This window comes from Podarcis cretensis, assembly GCF_951804945.1.
Source record: "Podarcis cretensis genome assembly, chromosome: 16".
NCBI lineage: Eukaryota > Metazoa > Chordata > Lepidosauria > Squamata > Lacertidae > Podarcis > Podarcis cretensis.
Genome location: NC_137186.1, coordinates 25,391,441 through 25,416,666, shown reverse-complemented (window position 1 = coordinate 25,416,666; position 25,226 = coordinate 25,391,441). Strand labels below are relative to the sequence as shown.

Genomic DNA, 25,226 nt, shown 5'->3' with positions numbered 1-25,226 from the left:
TTCTTTACACAGCTTTGGCTTGACTCGTTAATTGGAATCATGACTTCCCACTATCCATGAACGTACTTAGTACACCAATTTGCCCCTCAGATAACTGTATTTAGATGGTAAGTCTTGGAGAAACCGTCTGATTGTCAGTGGAATTCAACCTATGCTAAGCCAAGTGATGCTCTGGAAGCCTTCTTTTTCCGTGTAATTTATAAAGAAATCCCATTCTCTCCTTAATCTTTCTTTTGAGTGATTTCTTATTAGGTCTGTTAATTTGGGTTATGCTTTGGGTTAATTTGGTTTGCTTTGCAACCTGAGTGATAGGAACATGGTTGACAATTGCAATTGGGTGTGAATGGGATTAGCCTTCTGAAGCTTTTCCTTTTGAGCACTTTCACTGACACAACTTCCAAACATAATGGAACATAGGAAGTTGCCTTGTATTGGGTGAGACCATTGGTCCATCTACTGACCATTTGTCTGGAAGCTGCTCCCCAGGGTTTTCAGACAGGAGACATTCCCAACCCTACCTGGAGATGCCAGGGATTGAAACCTTCTGTATGCAAAGCAGGTGCTCTACCACTGAACTACAGCCCTTCCCCTAATCCCATTAACCACGAAGGCTAGAAAATGAAGAGTGATAACTTTATGAATACAAACCTACAAAGTCAGTACTGAGTTCTGCAGAGAAATATGCTCTGTGAAGAATCACAAAAGCAATTGACTCTGTTTGCAGTGCTTTGTTTTGTTGGCACCCACATTTTTCAAGCCTGAGTTGGATTCTTTGCAGTCCACAAAACTGTTCCTTTCAGTCCAGCAGAACTCCTGACTGGCAGCAGATAGGAGCTGGCGGCCATCCAATCTGATCAAAAGTACAGAGCACTGAGATGGGGCCCTCCTCACTGTGTCTTCTTAACGAAATGACACGTGGGCACCCGGCCTGTCCATAGAATTTCCCCCATTCCTTAGCTAGTCAGCAGTGGTGGGTGGGCTGTTCCTAGGCGTGCAGATTTGAGCCATTTAAACAGTGGCTGTCTCTCTGGCACTTCCTCTTTCTCTCAAGCCCTTTGCATTTTGTTTCATTTTACCATCAATTAATTATGGTAAAAATAGGGACGCAGGTGGCGCTGTGGGTTAAAGCCTCAGCGCCTAGGGCTTGCCGATCGAAAGGTCGGCGGTTCGAATCCCTGCGGCGGGGTGCGCTCCCGCTGCTCGGTCCCAGCGCCTGCCAACCTAGCAGTTCGAAAGCACCCCTAAGTGCAAGTAGATAAATAGGGACCGCTTACCAGCGGGAAGGTAAACGGCGTTTCCGTGTGCGGCTCTGGCTCGCCAGAGCAGCGATGTCACGCTGGCCACGTGACCCGGAAGTGTCTCCGGACAGCGCTGGCCCCTGGCCTCTTAAGTGAGATGGGCGCACAACCCCAGAGTCTGTCAAGACTGGCCCGTACGGGCAGGGGTACCTTTACCTTTACCTTAATTATGAAATAAATATAACATGAGAGTGTTAGAAAGGCAACAGTAAGAGGATGGCAAGGGCTTAAAGCTAGAGACCCGCAAGATTTGGCCCCAACAGCATTTAAAGCACTATGATGCCACTCTGAAAAATCATGGCTTCCCCAAAATTCAGAAGGGCAGAGGTCCCTTCATGGTAGGCAAATCCAGACCCTATCTAAGATTATACAAACTTCAAAGATTATACAAAGATTATACAAAGGGACGTGGGTGGCGCTGTGGGTAAAACCTCAGAGCCTAGGGCTTGCCGATCGCATGGTCGGCGGTTCGAATCCCCGCAGCGGGGTTAGCTCCCGTCTTTTGGTCCCAGCTCCTGCCCACCTAGCAGTTCGAAAGCACCCCTAAGTGCAAGTGGATAAATAGGTACTGCTTTATAGCGGGAAGGTGAACGGCGTTTCCATGTGCTGTGCTGGTGCTGGCTCGCCAGAGCAGCTTCATCACGCCGGCCACGTGACCCAGAAGTGTCTCCGGACAGCGCCGGCCCCCGGCCTCTTAAGTGAGATGGGCACACAACCCTAGAGTCGGACACGACTGGCCCGTACGGGCAGGGGTACCTTTACCTTTACCTAAGATTATACAATAACCTCGTAATTACACAATAGTCATCATTAGAGTTGCATCAGAACAATCCAGGTGTTGCATTTCGGACAAATCTACTATTTCCTGTGCACGTACATGGGCAAATGTTTTGGAGGGCTCCAATATCTTATTTCAGAGCAACTTGTGTTTTCCTTGAAGTTCCATTGCGCATAAAAGAACTTGCACATCATTCTCTTGAAACGGAAGCATCTGTTGTTTTCCGTTTCCCTAAATGCTTCTCTTTGGAGCATACAGTGGCTAAAAAAGGTCCTGTTTCATGCTGATTGGGTGGCTGTAGGAGACAGGCATTCTGCCGCAAGAGGAATAATAATGTGTCTTTGACCCATGACCCCACCCCTGCAATTGTGGATCGCTACACCACTGGTGCCATCCCTTTAAAATAGTTGCTTTTGATTTCAGTCTGACAGGCTAAAGCCCAGGCTGGTGCCAACTGCACAGTGCATCTCATTCTGCACAGTAGAACATGGGGTGATGTCTTTGGCAGTCCCAGTGGATGGGGGCAAGGCTCCACTGCCGCCATGTGGCCGGAAAGAGCACCCCCCTCTTTCAGCCCCCATCATCTTGCTCATTGAGAACAAAGGAGCCAGCGGGCTGCCTCTCCGGTGATCCCCGCCGCTCGTCTAATAGCAAAAGGAACCATTTGTTTCCGATGAACAAAACCACAGCCTCTTCATAGACTGAGGCCCTTGGGAAAGAGCTTCCTTGGCCCTGCTAAAGGGCTACATCCAGACCCGTTCATAAAATGTTGAAGTTAGAGGCAAGGCAGGCTGCAGTTTCAAAAAGAAATGTTGCGGCAGAATCAAAGTGATTAAGCCCAGCCCTAAGGCTAGTTTCCTAATCATGCAGGGAAGGGAGAGACACTTTCAACTGCAAATCAGGCAATGGCTCTTTCCACCTGCCTTGCCTCAGCCTCCAACCCTAGCAGCCTTTCCCAGATCATGACTTTGAGAACAGCAGCGGCAGCTGGGCAGAGAATATATATATATATATATATATATATATATATATATATATATATAAACACGGGTGGCGCTGTGGGTTAAACCACAGAGCCTAGGACTTGCCGATCAGAAGGTCTGCGGTTCGAATCCCCGCGACGGGGTGAGCTCCTGTTGCTCGGTCCCAGCTCCTGCCCACCTAGCAGTTCGAAAGCACGTCAAAGTGCAAGTAGATAAATAGGTACCACTCCATCGGGAAGGTAAACGACGTTTCCGTGCACTGCTCTGGTTCGCCAGAAGTTGCTTAGTCATGCTGGCCACATGACCTGGAAGCTGTACGCCGGCTATTTCTGCCAATAAAGCGAGATGAGCGCCACAACCCCAGAGTCGGTCACGACTGGACCAAATGGTCAGGGATCCCTTTACCTTTACCTATATGTTCTCAATTTGATCCTTTTACATGGCTTTTTATGTTTTGTGGTTTAGGGGAAACAGCCTTGTGGACCAGATTTTCCCCACAGGCTGGCGGTTCTCCTCTCCTTCTTTAATACCATGTTTAAGTAGTACTGTTTTTATATGTGCTGTTTGTTATTACCAAAACAAAGGCCTCATAAAAAATTGCTGGATCTTTCTTTAAAGTCATCTAAGGTGAAGGCTGTTACTCTATAATATAAGAACAAGTTCCAGCAGTCAGCAGGTGAGGCCATCAATAAGTCCACAAGTGGGATGCTTCACTCTATTTCCTGCCTCAACTAGTATACCATACCTGCCCCTACAGCCCCCAACAGTCAGTCAAAAATCTATGGCCACTGAACATGTTCCAGCTTGCATTGTGCTGTTTTGGGGGTCCCTAGCCCATCATAACTCCCCCCCCCCAATATTTTCTATGCTTCTGCAAATCTTAAGGTTCTCCCGAACCTGTAGATCCCACTTTATATGTAGGGTGGTACCTTTGGCCTCCATAAAAAATGGTCCTCCAGAGTGATGGTATGCTCCTGTTTGTACAAGCCTCACCTTCTTATTGAATGGGAGCAGAGCGGGGGCATATTTACTGAAATCTTAGCTGACATAGAAACCACTGCCAGTCGTCACCCATAAACCAACATACAAAACTGGTGCAGTCTTGCCTTCTTTGCCACCTAATGTGAGTCTTGTGCTGGCCTCTGAGCCACATATTTATTTTATTTTCCATGCTTTCAGCTGATTTGGCTATGGTAGGCTGAGCTGTGGAGAAGACTTGCTGGATTTTGCTGCTCTTGGCAGGAGAGCCAGGGAAAAGAAGGCAGTGGTGGCAGGGACAATGTCTTTGTTGATACCAGCACTGCAGAGACGTACAAATGATGCTGTTGTTCTTGGAGCTGGCTTGGGAGCCCGTTGTGAAAGAATTCTCTGTGTTCCCTGACGTGGGAAGAGAGAGGCAAAGCTAGGAGAGTCAGCCTGGGTTGCAGCAGGAGCAGCAGCAGCAGCGAGAGTTCATTTCCAGAACTCTTGTCCTCCTGGGAGACAGTGGAAGGCTCCTACAAGCTTCCCAAAAGAGGAAGCTGATCCTTGCAATGAGGTGGAGAGCCCCTGGCAGCAGTGGTGGTGGGCCTTCCTAAGGGTCCTCTCAGCTCCAGCAAAGACCCCCCTCTTTGGCCAAGGCTTGCCAACACCGGCAGAGGGTTTCTAGGATGCTGTAAGCAGATCTGCTAGCGGAGAGGCCATCCCATGTCGGAGAAGCATCCCAAAGTTTCCCTGGCAAACTCTGCTTTGGTGGTGGCAGGGCAAAGGAAGGTTTGCTGGAAGGTGCTTAAACTGAGGGAAAGGTGAAGTACAAAGCCAGGCTGTTTGTTATGCTGTGTTGCCGGCCAGTGGCGTAGCGTGGGTTGTCAGCACCCGGGGCAAGGCAAGTAATTTGCACCCCCTAACCTGTGGATTTGCGCCCCCTAACCCGTGGATTTGCGCCCCCTAACCCTAACCCCCAGATGTTGCGCCCAGTGCGGCCGGGCCACCCTGCACCCCCCACGCTACGCCACTGTTGCCGGCAACAGAGGGGCGAGTAAGGCAATGAGAAGAGGAGGGGCTGAGGAGATGGGAGATGGGTTGGAAATTGGGCTGAAGGTGATGTCTAGTAATAGCTAGAGATTGTGTGCCGCAAACTGATGTGCATTTGTGAGTATTTCCATGTATTTGCATGATGTGAAGAAATTGCAATGTGTGTACCTGCTCTGAGAAACTCTTTCCTCTCTTATTATTCGGCATGTTCCATGCTTAACGGTGTGGGACTTAGCCCTAGAAAATCCTGGCTGAAATTGAACCTTTTGTGCACAGGTTTTGCATTTATTTATTTCTTCCTCTACTTGTATTTTCCTGCCAATTATCAACCCAATAGTGCGCTTAGGTTAAAAAGAAAAAGTTTTAGACCAAATACCCAGAAGCCCAAACAGGAATCGGGAAAATGGAGTCAGACTGGTTTGGGTGGTGCGGGATGTGTTTATATCCTTTTTCAGCCATGAAACACGACAGGTTACCTTTGAAGCATATTGCCATCTCTCATCAGCCCAGTGGTGAATGTGCAATAAAATTTATATCGTGCAAGCTTTCGTTTACTCTGTTTAGTTCCAGTGTACTGCAACTAAAAGGGATCGTCTTTATTCTTGTCTTTCCAGGAGAAAGTGATGTAAAATAGTGGTTGTTTCTGGGGCAGTGAACATTGCTGTATGAGTGGCTGTGTTTTGCATGTTTAAGGGTGGCATATAATAATCATAATCATAAAATTCATTATTTATACCCCACCCATCTGGCTGGGTTTCCCTAGCCACTCTGGGCGGCTTCCAACAAAATATTAAAATATAATAGTCCTTAAGATATTAAAAACTTCCCTAACCAGGGCTGCCTTCAGATGTCTCCTAAAAGTCTAGTAGGTTTTTTTCCCTTTGACATCTGGTGGGAGGGTGTTCCACAGGGCGGGTGCCACTACCAAGAAAGCCCTCTGCCTGGTTCCCTGTAACTTCGCTTCTCACAGTGAGGGAACTGCCAGAAGGTTATAGTTGGGGGGGGGTCCCCCTAAACCCTAGGAATGAATAAATGCTAGGGTTTTTATTAATTGGGATATGGATTAAAACATAAACTGGAGAGCTGTGCCACCTAATTCAAACCAACCTGGCCGAGCTACAGCTATCAAGACAACAATAAAGGCCATTAACAATACAAGGGAACTTCCCTCTTGCCCCCAGGTGTAAGGAGAGACTGGGGATTTGGGAGGTTGCCAGGGTAACTGCTTTGGGGGAGGGAAAGGGGTTTCTGGGAGAGAAGAGGAGGGGAGAGCCATCTTTGGGGAAAGCTGTTTGCGGTGCTGCCTCTAGAAATGACCATGCTATAAGAGCCCCAGAGCCAGCCCCACAAGGTCGGGGGACAGCGGGGAGGCGGAACGCCGCCATCCCGCTGTCTCCCGATGTGGTTTGGAGGCTGACGGCGGGGAGACGCCTGCTTCTCCCCGCTGCCTGCCCCGCAAGCTCCGGGGACAGCTGGGAAGCGCAGCGTGTCTTCCGCTGTCCCCAGACCTGGTCTGAAGGCGGAGGGCGGGGAGAAGAGCGCTCCTCCCCGCTGCCAGCCCCGCAAGCTTCGGGGACAGCAGGGAGGCGCAGCGCGTCTTCCCGCTGTCCCTGGACCTGGTCTGAAGGCGGGGAGAAGAGCGCTTCTCCCTGCTGCCTGCCCCGCAAGCTCCGGGGACAGCGGGGAGGCGCAGCACGTCTTCCCGCTGTCCCTGGACCTGGTCTGAAGGCAGGCCGCGGGGAGAAGAGCGCTTCTCCCCGCTGCTGGCCCCACAAGCGCCTGGGGGGGAAATAATTATTTTTTTCTTTATTTCCCCCCCAAAAAACTATGGGCCGGTGCGTCCTATGGGGCGAAAAATACGGTATGAAGAAAGGCAGCCAAACTGGAGGTGCCACAAACTTTTTCATCAGGGGGCCGGTCCACTGTCCCTCAGACCTTGTGGTGGGCCGGACTATATTTCTGGGGGGCGGGGGGTAATGAACGAATTCCTATGGCCCAGAAATAACACAGAGGTACATTTTTAATAAAAGGACACATTCTATTCATGTAAAAACACAGTGATTCCCGGACCGTCTGTGGGCCAGATTTAGAAGGCAATTGGACCTGATCTGGCCCCGGGCCTTAGTTTGCCTACCCATGCTCTAGGTGGTCTCCTGTGTGCCAAACCAGGCACAGGCTGGACCTCCCTCCTCTGCCCTGCGACCTCTCTCTCTTTCTTTCCCCTCCAGTTTGCATCAGGTTCCCAGTTCTTTCTGTGGATCAGCCTCCAAGGGAAAGGTCGACATAAGACACTGGGATGCAGTGTTGAATGTCAGGAAAGAATAAGGGAGTCTTGTTACCCAGTTCAGGATCTATTTACAATTTCCATTCATTATTCATTGAGATGAGAATCTCAGCTACATAATGCAGCCAGCTAGCACCATGCATCTATCCCTCAACCCTAGCTTCTGTCATATGCATGCCATACATTTCAAGTACACCCCAGGAACTGTAGTTTATTAAGTGTACTGGGAATTGTAGCTCTGTAAGGGATAAACTACAGTTCTCTGGATTATTGGGGGGGGGGTAGAGGATGTGCTTTATGTGTACTTTAAATGTATAGTGTGCCCACAACTTCAGACTGATATGGAGAGGGTGCTGTTGGAAGTAAGCCCATTCTTGGGAGTTTGTATATGCACAGTAACATTCCAAATTCGGATGCTGTTCAATAAATTTGCACACAGCTCATATGTCAATTCTGAATGCTTTTGAGTCACTGAAGAATTTGCAATTATTTTGGCAGGAAATACCATATTTTTTGCTCTATCAGACTCACTTTTTCCCTCCTAAAAAGTAAGGGGGAAAGTGTGTGCTTCTTATGGAGCGAATGCAGGCTGCGCAGCTATCCCAGAAACCAGAACAGCAAGAGGGATTGCTGCTTTTACTGCGCAGCGATTCCTCTTGCTGTTCTGGCTTCTGAGATTCAGAATATATTTTTTTCTTGTTTTCCTCCTCCAAAAACTAGGTGCGTCTTGTGGTCTGGTGCATCTTATAGAGCAAAAAATACGGTAATTATTATTAATTATACCCTGCCCGTCTGGCTGGGTTTCCCCAGCTGCTCTGGGCAGCTCCCAACAGAATATTAAAAACACGATAAAACATCAAACATTAAAAACCTCCCTAGACCTCCCTAAAACTTGCCTTCAGATGTCTTCTAAAAGTCAGATAGTTGTTTATTTCCTTAACATCTGATGGGAGGGCACCACTAACAAGAAGGGCAATTGATGGGTTGCAACCTTGGCAAGAAGTTTAGTTTGATTGTGGGAGAAATTTTATTCAGTTCATATTAAAAGGAGAACCTACTGAATTTGCACTTCTTGCAGGGAGGGAACCACCAGAAGGCCCTCGGTGCTGGACCTCAGTGAACTTGGGACCTTCCGCATAAGGATAATCAAGAGATTATCATTTCTGGAGCTGTAAGGGTCTTTGAATTACTGTAAATGTCTCTGAGTTTGTATGCGAAAGGAAAGCTGTTGAGCTATTGGGACTATAGCAGGCTCTTTTTATGTTCTTAATTTGGTCATTAGCATCAGCTATGTACATTGCCTCCGCCCCCCAAACCCTGGGAGTTGTAGTTTAAAGGCATTGGGAATTGTAACTCCGTGAGGTGTAAACTACAGTTTCCAGAATTGGGGGAGGGGCTTTAAATGCTTGGGTCCTGCTTGTGGGCTTCCCGTTGATTGGCTACTGCAAAAACTAGAATAGATGTTGGACTAGATAATAGAATTGTAGAGTTAGATGGGACCACGAGGGTAATCCAGTCCAACTCCCTGCCTAGCATGGGGTTCAAACCCACAACCCTGAGTCTCCTACTATACATGGGCCTCCTTTGGCCCCACTCAGCAGCGTTCTTAAATTCTTAGACATTTGCACTAAAATGCTGACAAATTGTCATGAGGAATTAAAAAAAAATTTTTTTAATGCAGATTGCTGTAGAAAGGTGGAGCACTGAATGTCAGGCTGGAAAAATGAGAACCCAGTTTACCGAAATGAACAGTTCTCTCCGTTCTTAGCTGCCATTCTGCATATGCCCTAGAACCCTTGACTCATTTTTACATGACCGGGCCAATAACTGGGGCTTTTGCCAGCATAATGGAGAAAAAAAACGTTGGCTTCAGCTGGATACCTTCACTTTCAGGGCAGCTCCAGGTGCATGTTAATGCCTAAACAGAAAGCTAATCAGTTGCCAGCTGCTATCCCACAAGCACACGCTGCCACCCCCACTCCAATTTGGTTGTTAACTGGACCTCATATGATAAAAGCCTTTTTCCAGCTGGCAGCACCCGACCGTCTAACAGAGGTCGCAATATATTTGCTAGCCACTAAATGCTTTTACCCTTGAACTGGACTTGTAGCGAAAGATCAGACTTTTTGCAACCAGGAAAGTGTCATGAAAATGGACTGGGAAACGGGGGGGGGGGGGGGTTGACACTTGATCTGATGCTGCATCATTTAACCTCCCCTCAAACAGATTAGAATGGAAGCCCACGAAATAGCCAACGTAGGTCTTACCCACACTTGCCTTTCCTCCACGATTTCCAAGAATGTACAGCTCCATAACCAAGTGTTCTTTTCTTCACCCCGGGAAACCATTCCTCCATAACCAAGTGTTCTTTTCTTCACCCCGGGAAACCATTCCTTTACTGCTGAATCAGAGCAAACAGCAATCCAAGAGAAACCAAATGGCTAATTATTGCACTTCAGCTTTTAAGAGCGTGTTTTTCTGGGGAAAGCTCCGGGGTGGAACAAAGAGCGCTCCAGCACAGAGCTTTAAAGCACAGACTTGTGCCTAGACAGTGTAAGGCAGAAGGTAAGTGTGGATAAGTGCATAGTCTTATCTCTCTGGATGAATGTGCTCTCTTTCCCCCTCTAGTTTCAGAAATGTCAGAAACCTCTCATCTGACCTTTTCTGTCTCAGCTGGATAACTTTGCTGGTGGGTGCTTTTGTGTCGCCATTTCTCGCAGGCTCCTACTCTCTAGCTGGAAAAGGTGAAATAAGTAACAAAGAGATCTTTTCTCCCTCACTCTCACTGGACTTTCCGAGGACGTCAAGGCAAACAAAAAGCTCTGTCCTCCTTAGATTGTCTCTCTCAAAAAGCCGGTAATAATTAGCTGATGGATTGATTTTATTTACACGCATGATGCTGGTTTAGATTGTCTTCCTTCTCGGGTTTTGTTTTGATGTATAGATTTTGATCATTTTGTTGTAACCATTTATTTGTCTTATATACTTATCTGTTCTTTAATGATGTGGGGCAATTAAAATGTATTTTTGAAGAAAAGGTGAGGGATGAATGATGGAATGTAGGAAGGTGCCTTATACCATGTTGGCATGTTGAACACCCCCCAAGGAGTCCTGGGAACTGGAATGTATCCCTCACAGATCTATAATTCCCGGCACCTTTAACAAACTACAATTACCAATATTATTGTGGGGGGGATATATGCTTTAAATGTATGGCATACACACAGCCTCAGTGCCTCTCTATGCTGACTGGCAGTGGCTTTCCATGGTTTCAGGCAGGGGGCATTTCCAGCCCAACCTGGATCTGCTGGGGATTGATCTACAGCCCTTGCTCTAAAAATAAAGTAAGATCCTAGTCCTCATGCTTCTGAATAAAGAGCTGATTTAATAGGGACATAGGAAGTTGCCTTCTACTGAATCAGACCAGGTAGCTCACTATTGCCTACCCTGACTGGCAGCAGTTCTCCAGGGTTTCATTCTCTTTCTGCCCTACCTAGAGATGCTGTTGGGGATTGGATTTTTGGACCTTCTGCATGCAAAGCAGATGTTCTACCACTGAGCTGCAACCTTCCTTTTGGCCATTTGGTGGTTGTGCAAGGGGCTGAGTCTCTAGCATTTGAACCAAGTGCCCTGTCATCACCCTCAAGAGTTTTGGGGTAGCAAGACTAGACCTCCATCTAAGAGATATTTTTGAGAGCCGAGCTGGTGAAATAGACCACAAACTCCATATAGAAACTGCATATAAAAAGTGTTCCATGCAGAAGTTCCTTCCATTGCCCCAGCCTTTGCCACCCTGATGCCCTCCAGATGTTTTGGGTGGTGCTAAAGGACACAGAAATGTGGGGAGGGTGAAAGGACTCAGACTGCTTTGGCAAGGGAGACCCCAATGGCAGTCTCTTTGTCAATGAGGGCAAGGGCAGAGGCAGTCACTGAAACAGCGGGGAATCAAACAGGAACAGTGAACTTCACTCAGCCCAGAACCCCAGAACAGAGAGGGAAGATTGTGTGTGTATGACAGCCTCGACCTATGATGGCTACCTGCTCATGGCAAATGGGCTGCCAGACACCCACCCACCATATGCAAGAACTAATATTTGCCTTGCTATGACTCAGTCAACATTAAGGAAACCAGCCTTCGCCAACCTGGTGCTCTCCAGATATGTTGAACTACAGCTCCCATCAGTCCCCCCCCCCAACATGGCTGTATGAAGCTAAGGCTGATGGGAGCAAAGTCTAAGGCTGACAGAAGTTGTAGTCCCCAAAGTTAGACTCGGCTAGAAGACATATTCTAGCCTTGAGTATAACTGGTTAACTGCTTTAGCTGCTTTAACCTCAGTGGACTACATCAACACCTTATACTTGGGGTTGCCTTGGAAACTTCAGTGGTGCAGAATTCAGTGGCCAGGCTGCTGACTGGGGCAAGACAGTTGAAGCATATAACGCCAATCTCAGCCTGACTACACTGGCTGCCAATTAGTTTCCTGGCCCAATTAAAAGTGTTGGTTTTGAGCTATAAAGCCTTAAAGGGCTCAGGACCCAATACCTCAAGGACTGCCTCTCTCCATATGAACCAACCCAGACCCTGCGATCATCATCTGAGGCCCTTCTTTGTGTGCCTCTTCCGCAAGAGTTCTGGAGGGTTGCAACATGAGAACAAGCCTTTTCTGCAGTGGCCACCCAATTGTGGAATGCCATTCCCAGGAAGCCTTGCCTGGCACCTTCATTATGTGTTGTAATAGATCTGTGGTGCTGAATGTTCAGGTTAAGTAAATATTAGGATTTAGTTAAAACTTGTACAGTGGTGCCCCGCAAGACGAATGCCTCGCAAGACGAAAAACTCGCTAGACGAAAGAGTTTTCCGTTTTTTGAGGTGCTTCGCAAAACGAATTTCCCTATGGGCTTGCTTCGCAAGACGAAACGTCTTGCGAGTTCTTGCGAGTTTGTTTCCTTTTTCTTAAAGCCGCTAAGCCATTAATAGCCGCTAAGCCGCTAATAGCCGTGCTTCGCAAGACGAAAAAACCGCAAGACGAAGAGACTCGCGGAACAGATTAATTTCGTCTTGCGAGGCACCACTGTATGTTGTAACTGAGATGTACTTTAAGATAGTCTCATTGTGTATTATGCAATGTTGTTTACATAGTGATTATGTGTAAAGACTGTGGATCTTAGACATGGATTTTAATTACACATAGATATTAATCTGGCTGGGGAAACCCACCCAGATGGGCGGTGTATAAATAAATGATGATGATGATGATGATGATGATGATGATGATGATGATGTTATGAGAAAAAAACTGCTTCCTTCCCCTTATGGGGTAACCAAGAGCCCATATAGTCCTTTTGTAGGTTCTCTATCGGTCGAAGAAAATAACAGAGACCAACCAGAGAATATTGAGAAGCAAAGCAGCTAGTATGTCTGATCTTTATTAAAGCTGTTGCAATTGGGTACTCCCCACACACACACACACACAGGAAGGGGGGGAGGGACCCCGAGCCATGTGCACAAGCCCTTATATAGACATTTTAAATGGCCTGTCCTGGAGTCTAAGACCACCCCTAGAAACATCATACATACATCACAGAAGGGCTGTGGCCCAAGACCCACCCCCTTAATACATCAGAGAGGGGGCGGAAATCTGGGTGTGTTGTTTCTTTCTGTCAGCCAGGTTACCTGGTTGGATTACCTGGGCATCCCGGCCACTCTTGTTAGGATACCTACTCAATTCCTAAATGCAGGTCACGGGTCACAGGCTCACACCCTATTCATATCTTAAATGTGCCCTTAATACAGGATTTGTGAAAGAGACAATGGGGAGATTTCTGATTTCCTTCGACTTTTCAGAGAAATATTTGAGGTCATTTTGGGAGGGGGGAAATGGTTTCAGGACTTTTCTGTTGGTTTCAGACGTGGTTTACATATTTGTATGTGCTTGCTTGGTAAATTTATGAACATTTTATATATATATTATATATATATATGACCTTAAAATTCTTATAACAATTATTATTATTATTACATTCTCAAAGTCTGAGAATGTAATTAAGATCCATGTGTACTGGAATGTGCGTACCCACTTCTGAGCATCAGCAATTAGCATGTGAAGAGTAAACCTAGGTAAATGTTCTAAGTGTGTACCAGTCTTTAATCTTAGTCAATCAACGTGTTCATAAAATCAGGGAAATTCCTTTGTTAGGTGACACCTGAGGGGATTAACCAGTAGTACTGTTGTAAACAAAAATCTGCCCTTTTTCCCTTATGGGATATCCAAGAGCCCATACAAAGTCCTTACATAGGTTCCCTGTTGATAGGAGAAAATAACAGAGGCCGACCAGAGAATATTGAGAAGCAAAGCAGCTAGTAAGCCTGATCTTTATTGATCTGTTGCAACAGGGTCCTCACTCACCACACAAAGGAGGGAGGAGGAACCCAGAACAATAGCGCGAAAGGCCTTATATAGACTTTTGAAATTGCCACCCTGTAGATCAAGACCACCCCCAGAAACATCATACATGCATCACAGAAGGGATGTGACCTAAGACCACCCCACAGATACATCATACCTACATCACAGAAAAGGCGGTCTAAAACAGAAATTTGAATGTTGTTTTCCCTGTTTGCCAGGTTATCTGATTGCCTTTTCTGATAGTCTGTCACCCATTAAAATGCTGATTACTCAATTCCCGAGACAATGGGAAGGCTCCCTGACCCCGCCTCCCTCCTTGCAGGGAAAACATTTGGTCAGTTTGGGAATCAAAATGGTTTCAGGTCGGTCTTCCTGTGCTGATCTATGTACGTGCTTGGTTGGTACACTTATGAACATTACCATATATCTAAGACCTCAAAATTCCTATCACAGTACTTAATAGCATCCAAAGAACTGATAGTTAGAATGCAACTGAATTGCGGAGGCTTACTTTTTTAGGAACGGCAGATTTAGGAGATATGCCTTGGACTGGGTGTTGCACTGCTGTAGGAACAAGCCTCTCTTGAGATGACCATGCTGTAAGATGTGGATTCCCCTCTTGTAAACAAAATCTGCCCTTATTCCCTTATGGGGGACACAAGAGCCCTTATGGAGTCCTTTGTAGGTTCCCCATCGACAGGAGAAAATAACAGAGGCCAACCAGAGAATATTGAGAAGCAAAGCAGCTAGTAAGCCTGATCTTTATTAATCTGTTGCAACAGGGAAGGAGTAACCCAGAACCAAGGTGTGCCTGCCCTTATATAAAAACAAAATTAAAAAATTCCTTCCAGTAGCACCTTAAAGACCAACTAAGTTAGTTCTTGGTATGAGCTTTCGTGTGCATGCACACTTCTTCAGATACACTGAAACAGAAGTCACCAGACCCTTCTATATAGTGAGAAGGTGGGGAGGGGAATTACTCAGAAGGGTGGTGGGATTGGGTGATTGGCAGATAGCTGTGATGAGCCTGTTGACGACTCTTAACGACTGCAATAGGTCTTACAGGAAAAAGCAAGGGGTGAGAAGGTGAAAATACCCCTCCCCACCTTCTCACTATATAGAAGGGTCTGGTGACTTCTGTTTCAGTGTATCTGAAGAAGTGTGCATGCACACGAAAGCTCATACCAAGAACTAACTTAGTTGGTCTTTAAGGTGCTACTGGAAGGAATTTTTTTATTTTGTTTTGACTATGGCAGACCAACACGGCTACCTATCTGTAACTGCCCTTATATAAACATTTTAAATTCCCTGCCCTGGAGCTCAAGACATCATACATAGATCACAGAAGGGGTATAACCCAAGACCACCACCCCACAAACATCATACATACATCACAGAAAAGGCAGTCTAAAACAGAAATTTGAATGTTGTTTATCTCGTCTTACAGGTTACTTGTTTAATGATCATTTGATTGGATTGCCTGGGGAGCCTGGCCAGTCTTTTGCAATGATAAATACTTAGTTCCTGAGCCAGGTCACAGGCTCACAGCCTATTAATATCTTAAATGTGCCCTTTAGACAGGATTTGTGAAGGAAAATACAATGGGGAGGCGCTTCCATTTTCCTTTGACCTTGCAGAAAACATTTGGTCAATTTGGGAATTAAAAATGGTTTCAGGCCGGTCTTCCTGTGCTGATCTATGTATGTGCTTGGTTGGTACACTTATGAACATTTAACATATATCTAAGACCTCAAAACTCCTATCACACCGGCCCTTATTTAGACATTTTAAATTGCCCGCCCTGGAGTCCAAGACCACCCCCAGAAACCTCATACATAGATCACAGAAGGGGTGTAGCCCAAGACTACCCCCCAGATACATCGTACCTACATCACAGAGAAGGAGGTCTACAACAGAAATTTGAATGTTGTTGTTTTTCCTGTCTTCCAGGTTATCTGATAATGCCTTATCTGATTGCCTTTCCTGGTAGTCTGGCCATTCCTTTGATATTGTGATTACCCCATTCCTGAGACAATGGGAAGGTTCCCTCACCCCCTCCCTCCTTGCAGAGAAAACATTTGGTTAGTTTGGGAGTCAAAATGCTTTCAGGACAGTCTTCCTGTGCTGTTCCAGACATGCGGTCCACATATCTATGTACGTGCTTGGTTGGTACATTGTTGAACATTTATTATATACATAAGACCTTAATTTTTTTTATTACACCCCCATGCAAACTGAAGGTGTAAATATGTGAATAAATCACATTTCTTAAAGCTACAACAGTCTCTGCCAAAGAAGCACGAACCCTGGGTGAGGGCCTGGAATCCTATGCACTCTTGCTTGGCAGAGAGGGGAAGGCACCCAACTGTATCTTTAGTTGCCAGGCAAATATTAATAATTCTCTTCCCCCAGGCCTTTGGCTAATTAACAACTTAAGGCCCTTTAAACTGGCAGGGGGTAGAAAATAAACACAGGGAGGGCAGCAGGTTGAGGAAGGCTGGTTGGATACCCAGAGCTCCTTCAATCAGACCTTCTTGGCTGCCAGCCAGGGAGCAACCCATTTGCACTCTCTCCCAAAACTCTGCCTGCCTGCCTGCCGTGCCCATTGCCAGCTCTGCCACTGCAAGGCCCCAGGAAGTATGTCTCCTTGGCCTGACACAGAGGACAATGCTGCTGCATTGCAGACACTCACACACCGGGTGTTCAGGCATTCTCTCAGCCTCAGAAAGGACCAGGCATTTGCTCCATCCAGCCACTGAAGCTCCTGGAGTAACTCTGAGGTCTGATTTCAGCAGACTCCTCCTGCGGACAGCAGGCAGGTGCTGTAGCCTTTTCATGTTTCATCTTTGCTCACTGCTAGCAAGGAGGTTGCTGAGCAAATTGTTAGGATAGACTAGAGGGAGGAGGGGTATATGTCTGTGTTTGTGTGTGTGTGTAGGATTTTTTTGGGGGGGAGCGCATTACAAAATAAGGAGCCCTATGGGATTGTGTGGGACGCAGGTGGCGCTGTGGGTTAAAGCCTCAGCGCCTAGGGCTTGCCGATCGAAAGGTCGGCGGTTCGAATCCCTGCGGCGGGGTGCGCTCCCGCTGCTCGGTCCCAGCGCCTGCCAACCTAGCAGTTCGAAAGCACCTCCGGGTGCAAGTAGATAAATAGGGACCGCTTACCAGCGGGAAGGTAAACGGCGTTTCCGTGTGCGGCTCTGGCTCGCCAGAGCAGCGATGTCACGCTGGCCACGTGACCCGGAAGTGTCTCCGGACAGCGCTGGCCCCTGGCCTCTTAAGTGAGATGGGCGCACAACCCCAGAGTCTGTCAAGACTGGCCCGTACGGGCAGGGGTACCTTTACCTTTACCTTTACCTATGGGATTGTGTGCTTTGTTTATTCTCTGGCTCAAATTTTTCCTGCCAGCCTTAACCAGATGAGAGGAACCTTAGACTCGGGGGCCAGATCTGGCTCTCCAAACCTCTCTGTCTGGCCCTTGGAACTCTTACCAGGCCACACCCCTTCACTGGCCCTGCTTTGTACCCTCCTTGAGTGGTTATTGCGCGGCTGGAATTTGTCCTTGAACACCAGTAATGCCCCTTGCTTGCCCAGAGGCGGGTATGCAAGTGTGTGTAGAAGTTAAATTACTGCACAAAGGTAACATCCGCATCAATTGCCCCACTCACTTTTGCCTCCACACTTGCCCACCACTGGCATGTGCCCCCCAGAAGGGTGCTGACCTTTAAAGCCCTAAACAGCCTTGGTCCTGTATACCTGAAGGAGCGTCTCCACCCCCATCGTTCAGCCCGGACACTGAGGTCCAGCACCGAGGGCCTTCTGGCGGTTCCCTAATTGCAAGAAGTGAGGTTACAGGGAACCAGGCAGAGGGCCTTCTCGGTAGTGGCGCCTGCCCTGTGGAATGCCCTCCCATCAGATGTCAAGGAAATAAGCAGCTATCCTATCTTTAAAAGACATCTGAAGGCAGCCATGAAGGCAGGGAAGTTTTTAATATTTAATGCTGTCTTGTTTTTAACACTTGATTGGGAGCCGCCCAGAGTGGCTGAGGAAACTCAGCCAGATGGGTGGGGTATAAATGATAAATTATTATTATATTATTATTATATCTATGGAATGTGGCCCTCGTTCTGAAAAAGGTTCCTTGCCTCTTCTCTTAATTAAGCAAGGCTTGAAACCAGGGATTAGGGAACTATAGTTCAGCAATCTGCCCGTGATTACAAGCCTCTTTGGTATCTCTTGGCTCTGACTCTTCTCCCTCCCACTTCAGTACCTGCAAGTTCAAGAGGAAGTTCAAGAGACGGGAGGGAAGGGGGGCAGCTGCCGCCGCCACACCTACATTGTATGGAATGGACCTCCTGCTAAGATGGTATCTACAGGAAACCCTCAGCAATCAGTTGGGTATATAAGGCGTGAGGGGATCTTTAGCTCAGAGACACCTTCCAGGCAGGTAAATAAAACACTCGAGGTTAAAAGCAGTACCAGTGAAGGGTGTGGTCTGGGGTGAGTTCTGAGGGCCATATGCAAAGAGCTTCTTGTGTTCTTGCTTCTAGTAATCTGCCCATGAATTCACTGCCCTTTTTCTGTTTTCCTTTTCAGGTGGTCGCGATGGTGCATCAGGGGAAGAACTGGAAGTCCATGTGTAAGGGCCTCATCCTGGGGACTCTCCTAACCAGCTTCATGCTGCTGCTGTACTCCTACGCCGTCCCACCCTTACAAGTCAGCATGACAGAGTGAGTCTGGTGCGCATAGGAGAAGACGTGTGGACCAAGAGACCATGAGTGGAACCACAGTCTGTTCTGCCTCCACAGAAAGGCTCTCAGAACAGAATATATGCATGAAGGAGAGTGAAGGGATTGAGCCCTGATGTGGTAGAATGGACTGTACCACTTCAGGCAGCAGGGGGGGGTCTGTTTTTTTTTCTTTTGGGGGCATGCAGGAAAATTCCCTGCAAGTAGAAAACTTGACGCATGTGGGGGCTGGGCAAGAAATGTTATCCTTGATATGCTAGCTTTCTGTTTTCAAGGAATTGGGTTTTTGTGTGAGGGAGGGTTAATGTTGGAAAGCACTGTACTGGTGAATATGGCCCTCTGGAATCTCCAATGTGGCGCCTGTAGCCTCAAAGCACCCTCGGTCACCCCTTGGTGCCCACCAAGGTCCTCTGCACCTCCCATTTCTTAGCAAACTACACTTAAGAAAATGTGGTGAGCATGTATCTCTCTCGCACTGCTCAGAGATTCTAGGGGTAGCAGGCACACTTACTAGGATCTGTGTTTCCTTTTAGAATAAGGAGGCACAGTGGAGCCTGTAGTGTTTTTATGATATATGATTTACACATATATACAACCTGAGCCTACTATGGAGGGGTTCAGAGCATTAGCACCCCAAAAGGGCCCCTATACGTCTCTCATAGGCATAGCAGAGTTGGGTTTGCAAGCAGAGAAATCAGCCATGTTCTCTGTGTCTCTTTGTCACAGCCAGCTCACATAGAGCTCAGACCCCACTTCCTCTCTTTGCCAAACTGCTTGCCAAAATGGCACTTTTTCCTGTGTTTGGTTAAGTCATCCACTTGGAAATCCTAAACCCCTTTCATCTCTGCCCACCAACACACAACTGAAGGAGGAACCCCTCCTTCATTATATGGTATATCTTCACTCACTGTAACCCTGGAAACTTCTCCCTTCCAACTCTATGATTGACTTTTGCTAAATACCTAGAACTCAAGGTCTCCTGCCTTGTTGATGGCTTTCTTTATGGGTTAATGGCTCTGCCTTTGCTCCATAATTGCCCATCCCCAGGCCTTTCCCTGGTGAGGAAAACAAGTCCAGCCTGTTTTTTTTTTTAAAAAAATATATTTTATTAAGGGTTTTCTTGTTTTACAGTGTAAATGTAATGCCTCGTATTTTTTTTTTTCCCCGTGTAACATTTTTACAAATCCATTTCATTTGTTGAGGCATTAGGGGGAGAAGAAAAAAGAAGAAAAAAAAAAAGAAGAAAGGAGGGTGGAAGGAGGGGAGATGGATGGGGGTGGGGTGGGGTAGCGGTGTTTCTATTATGCTTAATGTATGTAGTTTGGTGTCAGCGTGCTTGTGTTGTTCACTTGTGTTCCTTTGGTGGTGAGAGAGGTTGGGGTTGGCCTAGGATGTGATTGTTTGTTTGTGATTGGCTGTGATGATCTTTGTTTTCGTGTGTGAGTGAGGTGGGTGGGTGTTTTGGATCAAGTTAGCCATATTGATTTGTATGCTGTTGGTGGATTATTGTCATTGTCCTGTTGGGCTGTGTATGTGATAAAGGGGAGCCATACCGGGGTGAAGGTGTCTTCTTCTGTTTGTCCCCGTGTCAGTTTCAGTTTGTTAGTTAATTTTTCTAGTAGGGCTGTTTCCCATATTATTTGGTACCATTGGTCCATGCTTACTCCTGACAGGTCTCTCCAGTGTCTGGTTATGGTGTTTCTGGCTGCTGAAAGTAGGTGGGTTATGAGTTCTTTGTGGAGTAAATGGGCATTGTTGTCTTGGAAGATGTTTAGTAGGGCCAATTCTGGGGTGAAGTCTAATACTTGCTTTGTTATTTTACATATTTCTTGCATGGCTGTTGTCCAGAATAGTTGGATTTTGGGACACTCCCACCACATGTGGAGGTATGTGCCTGTGGAGGTGCACCCTCTCCAGCATTTTGGTGAGGTTCCTGGGTGTATTAGCGCTAGTTTCCTTGGTGTTAGGTACCACCTGTAGGTGAGTTTCAGTGTGAGTTCTTTTCTTTTCATTGATATGGATTTAAAGGGGGGTTTAGACCACATTCTGGTCCATTGAGTGGGGTTAATCTCATAGCCTATGTCATTCTCCCATTGTTTTTTGATTGCGTCTAGGGGATTTGCGGGATTTTGGAGTAGTATTTTGTATATTGCGGATACCGTCCCTTTACCATTTCCCTTTGTTGTTAGGAGGAGGTTTTCAAAGGTTGTCAGGGGTCTAGTTGCTGCTGATTTTACTGTTGGGTTGTTTAAGAGGGCATGTAGTTGGTGTTGTGTTAACCAGGGCATTTGGGTGTCTTCTAGTTTGTCTTGTATTTCTTGTGTTGACAAGGGTTTGTTATTTTTATAAAAGTCTATTAGGCGATATAAGCCTTTGGTTCGCCAGGCTTTTATCTGGAGGTTTTATGCTGCATGGTGGAATAATGGGTGGTACGCCAGGGGGATTAGTGGGGATGGGGTTGGGGATAGTTTGCCTATTTGTGTTTTCCATGCTTTGAGCATGGTCTGTGTGTACCTGTTAAGTGTTGTGGGAATTTTCTTTAGTTTGTTTGGGAGGAGTGGGTATGTTGTGGTGCAGGTATTTTCAATTGTGTCCCTCTCTAGGTGTACCCATTGTTTTGTCTCATCTTCTAGTATGTATGGAATTATATGACGTATTTGGTTGGCAATGTAATATGCTTCTATGTTGGGGATTCCCCATCCTCCTTCTGAGATGGGGAGGTGCAGGTATTTGAGGCTTATTCTTGGTTTTTTATGTGAGAAGATGAAAGAGTGTAGTTTTCTCTGCCAACTGCGGAGTTGGGTTGAGGGGATCCAGATTGGGAGGGTTTGGAATAGGTAGGTTAGTTTTGGGAGTGTGATCATTTTGATCATGGCTATTTTGTCTGAGAGAGTGAAATTCGTGTTATTCCATCTCTTTAGGTCTTTGTTAATTTGCCGCCACAGGGGCTTGTAGTTGTGGAGGTACAATTTGTTGAGGTTTCTGGTTATTTGTACCCCTAGGTATCTGAACTTGGTGTGGCAGAGTTTTATTTTGGTGACCTTCGTGAGCTCTTTTTGGGTGTGAGGAGGGGTGTTGAAGCACATAGCTTCTGACTTTGTAAAATTTACCTGTAGGCCCGACACCATTGCAAATTTGTTGAGTTCTCTGATTAGGGAGGTTGCTGTGCTTATGGGGTCCATTAGGTCGTCTGCAAAGAGCCCTAATTTATAGGTTCTGCCTTTTATTTCCACTCCCTTGATGTCTGTGGCTGCTCGGATGCGGATTGCTAAGGGTTCCAGAGCCAGGATAAATAAGAAGGGAGACAGTGGGCATCCTTGTTTCGTGCCTCTTTGGATAGCTATAGTATTAGAATCCATATTGTTAATTCTGCATTTTGCTGAGGCTTGGGAGTATATTTGTTTGAGGATTTGTAGGAAGTTGGGGCCAAATTTCATGTTAGTTAGTACTGCTAATATGTATTTCCACTCTAAGCAATCAAAGGCTTTGAGGATGTCTAGGGACATAATTGTCAATGGGAGTTTCGTTGCCTTGTGTTCGATCAGGTTCAGTAGTTTCCTGATGGGGTCTGTTATATTGCGGCCAGGGACAAAGCCAGTCTGGTCTGGGGCTATTAACTTGTGTAGGAAGATTTTTAGGCGGTTGGCCAAGATTGATGTGAATATCTTGTAGTCTTGGTTTATTAATGAGATTGGGCGGTATGATTCTACTTTGAGGCTGTCTTTTAGTGGTTTTGGGATGGAGACTATTTTGGAGTGGGTCCAGGTTTTGGGGATGGGGCCCCCTTTTATGATGTCGTTGAATAGGCGGGTCATGTAGGGCATCAAGGGTTCTTTGAATTTCCTATAGAATTCTGCTGTGAAGCCGTCTGGGCCTGGGGCTTTGTGTGGTTTCAGGTTTTTGAGGACCACATCTATTTCCTCTGGGGTGATAGGGCTGTCCATGAATTCCTGTTCCTCATCAGTTAGGGTAGGCATGGTCAGTCCTGCTAGAAATGTTCTGATTTCCTTCTCTGGTGGGTTATGGGAGGTGTATAGGTTGGAGTAGAATTCTGCAAATTCTGAGGTTATTTCTTCAGGGGAGGATGTTATGTTGCCGTCTTTTTTGGTGATGCAGTGTATTCTTGTTTTGAGTGCTTTTTTCCTACATCTATTTGCTAGTAATCTGGAGTTTTTCCCTCCATATTCATAGAAACGTTGTTTAGAATATAGAATGCTGTCAGGAAACTGCTATCGGAAGAACAGGTGGTGGAAGGGCTCCAGGAGGATAGAAGAGACTCAGCAGCAGAAGAGGGAACCAGTAGGGGGGGAGCAGGAGCTTCAAGGGACAGGAAGTCGGAGGGGAGGCTCTGGGACACTTCCAGTGAGAACAGTGAGGAGGTATCAAGGCCCCCTTTAGCGACCCCCACCCCACCCCTCGCCGGAAGCTGTCACGCAGGGAATCTAGGAGACGCGTTTCCGTCAAGCAGCTTTTATGCTGGAAGCGTTTCCGCAAGCGCCCACTGTCGGACTCTACCAGTGACTGACGGAGCCATGTCCAAGGGCTCCGTTCAAGGCAGAGCTTTGCTATGTTAAGCAAACTCCGAGGGACTAACCCTTTTACGCACAAGTAGCTCATTGTCCCATCACAGCAATCCGACAGTCCCTGAAAGCGCTTGTGCAAGGAGAGGCATCATGAACAATCCAACCGGAGCCGGAGAAGGGGGAGCAGCTGCAGCCGTTCCAAGCCTGGAAGAAAGGTACAGGATGTTGGAGGTTCAGTTAGCCCTGCAAACGGCTAGGCTTGAGGAGAGGAGGGCTCACGATGCAGAGAAGGGAAAAGCCACCCAAGTCTCAAGGAAGGTGCTGGGACTGGTGCAGAAATTTGGGGGTGATCCCAGGAACTATCAAGCCTTTAGGACAGAAATGCAATATGCCCTTAATCTGCAGTTTGATGATTTTCCTGATGAGGAATCGAGGGTGGCGTTTGTGATTGGCCATCTAGAAAAAGGGGCGAGAGACTGGGTGAGACCCCTGATGGCAGCCAATAACGAGGTCCTAAAGGACACAAGGAAGTTTTTTCGCGCCATGGATCTGATGTTCTCCAGTGAGATCGAGGGGGGAGTGGCGCGCAGACAGTTAATGGCGTGTAAGCAAGGGAACCGATCTGTCCGTGAGTACTGGACTGAGTTCACCATGCTGATCCATAAATTAAATTGGGATTTGTCTGCGGAACCGATACAAATGCTGTTCGAAGAAGGATTATCTTCGGCAGTAAAAGATGAACTTTCCCGGGCGCCCAGGGCGGAGTCTATGGATCATCTGACTAAATCCGCGCTGGCCATAGGAGCACGCCAGGAGGCCAGAGCCCTGGAGAAGCGGGAAGGGAAAGAGGAGCGTTGGAGGGATTTCCGCATTCCAGAGATTCCAGAGCAGCCTTCCCAGCCAGCAGAGCCAATGGAAATCGGAACAGCGCGCACGCGCGCAGTTTCAAACCCCAGCGGAGGGCGGAAGAAGGAGGGGAAAGGCGCCAAGAAATGTTTTCTCTGCCAACAGCCAGGTCACTTTGCCAGGGTTTGTCCGCAAAGAAAGGAATGGCAAGGAATGGCGGGAGCTGTTGGGGAGGAGGAGGAGGGAGCTAAGGAGTCAGTAAAAGCCAACGCCTGGCTGGAACCATCGGGGCACAGCAGCCAGGCCAAGAATCAGTGAATGTGCCCACGCCGGAACCACCAAGACCAGCGCTAGTAATAGAGGTGTTGCTAGAACTGGCAAACGGACACCCGCTAAAGGTTAAGGCGCTATTGGACTCAGGCAGCTCCTGCAACTTTATGAGTAAGGAGTTTGCAGCCGCACACCAGATACAAACCATCCCTTTAAAAAATCCTCTGCAGGTGACCACGATTGATGGGAGGGCGCTGTTGGGAGGAGAAGTTAACCAGCAGACTGTCCCCATGACAATGAGGGTGGCAAGACACACGGAACTGATAGCGTTTAATATAGCCACTTTGGGAGGAGCGCCCATCATTTTGGGGATGAGCTGGCTAGCGCTGCATGATCCGCTTGTGGGATGGCATCAGAGAGTGGTTTCCTTTGGGTCAGCGCATTGTATGGGACACTGCACGGAAAAGGGGGGCCAAGTAGGTACCCAGGCCACGTTAGCAAAGATAGAAGCAACAGATCAAGGTAGGGTACCACGACAATATGCAGATTTGGCCAACGTCTTCAGCGAAAGGGAAGCAAATAAACTACCCCCGCACAGACCCTTTGACTGCCAAATCAACTTACTCCCAGGAGCACAATTGCCAGTGGGCAAGGTGTATGCAATGTCAGACAGGGAGATGCAGGAGTTAAGGGAGTTTATTGACAAAAACCTCAAGCGTGGGTTCATCAGAGAGTCACGAGCGGTGGGGGGTAGCCCAGTGTTCTTTGTGGACAAAAAAAATACAGATAAACCAAGATTGGTTGTGGACTTCCGGGCCCTGAACGCAGTGTCCGAACCCGTGACTTTCCCCATGCCCAGAATCGATGACATTCTGACCCGGGTGAGAAAAGGGAAAATTTTTACCAAGCTGGACCTGAGGGGGGCGTATAACCTGATACGTATGAGAAAGGAAGATGAGTGGAAAACCACTATGTTCACCCCCTTGGGGGCCTTTGAGTACTGCGTTATGCCTTTCGGCCTCCAGGGGGGGTCGGCAGTTTTTCAATCATTCATGAATCACGTCCTAGGACCACTG

The 25,226-nt window shown here is 47.2% G+C and overlaps 1 protein-coding gene and 1 long non-coding RNA gene across 20 annotated transcripts in view; one reads left to right on the top strand and one right to left on the bottom strand.

Annotated features, from left to right (window-relative positions):
* The window catches only part of LOC307205138, a 183,649-nt gene that overhangs the window by 6,763 nt on the left and 151,660 nt on the right, over nt 1-25,226 (bottom strand). The window lies entirely within an intron of this gene.
* The window catches only part of GAL3ST1 (galactose-3-O-sulfotransferase 1), a 54,747-nt gene that overhangs the window by 14,758 nt on the left and 14,763 nt on the right, over nt 1-25,226 (top strand). For 7 of the 19 annotated variants that reach the window (XM_079956867.1, XM_079956859.1, XM_079956851.1 and 4 more), the window contains one exon: nt 18,360-18,493. In XM_079956867.1, the coding sequence (XP_079812993.1) occupies nt 18,360-18,493 (134 nt within the window). The other 12 variants (XM_079956855.1, XM_079956856.1, XM_079956852.1 and 9 more) reach the window with 11 other exon arrangements.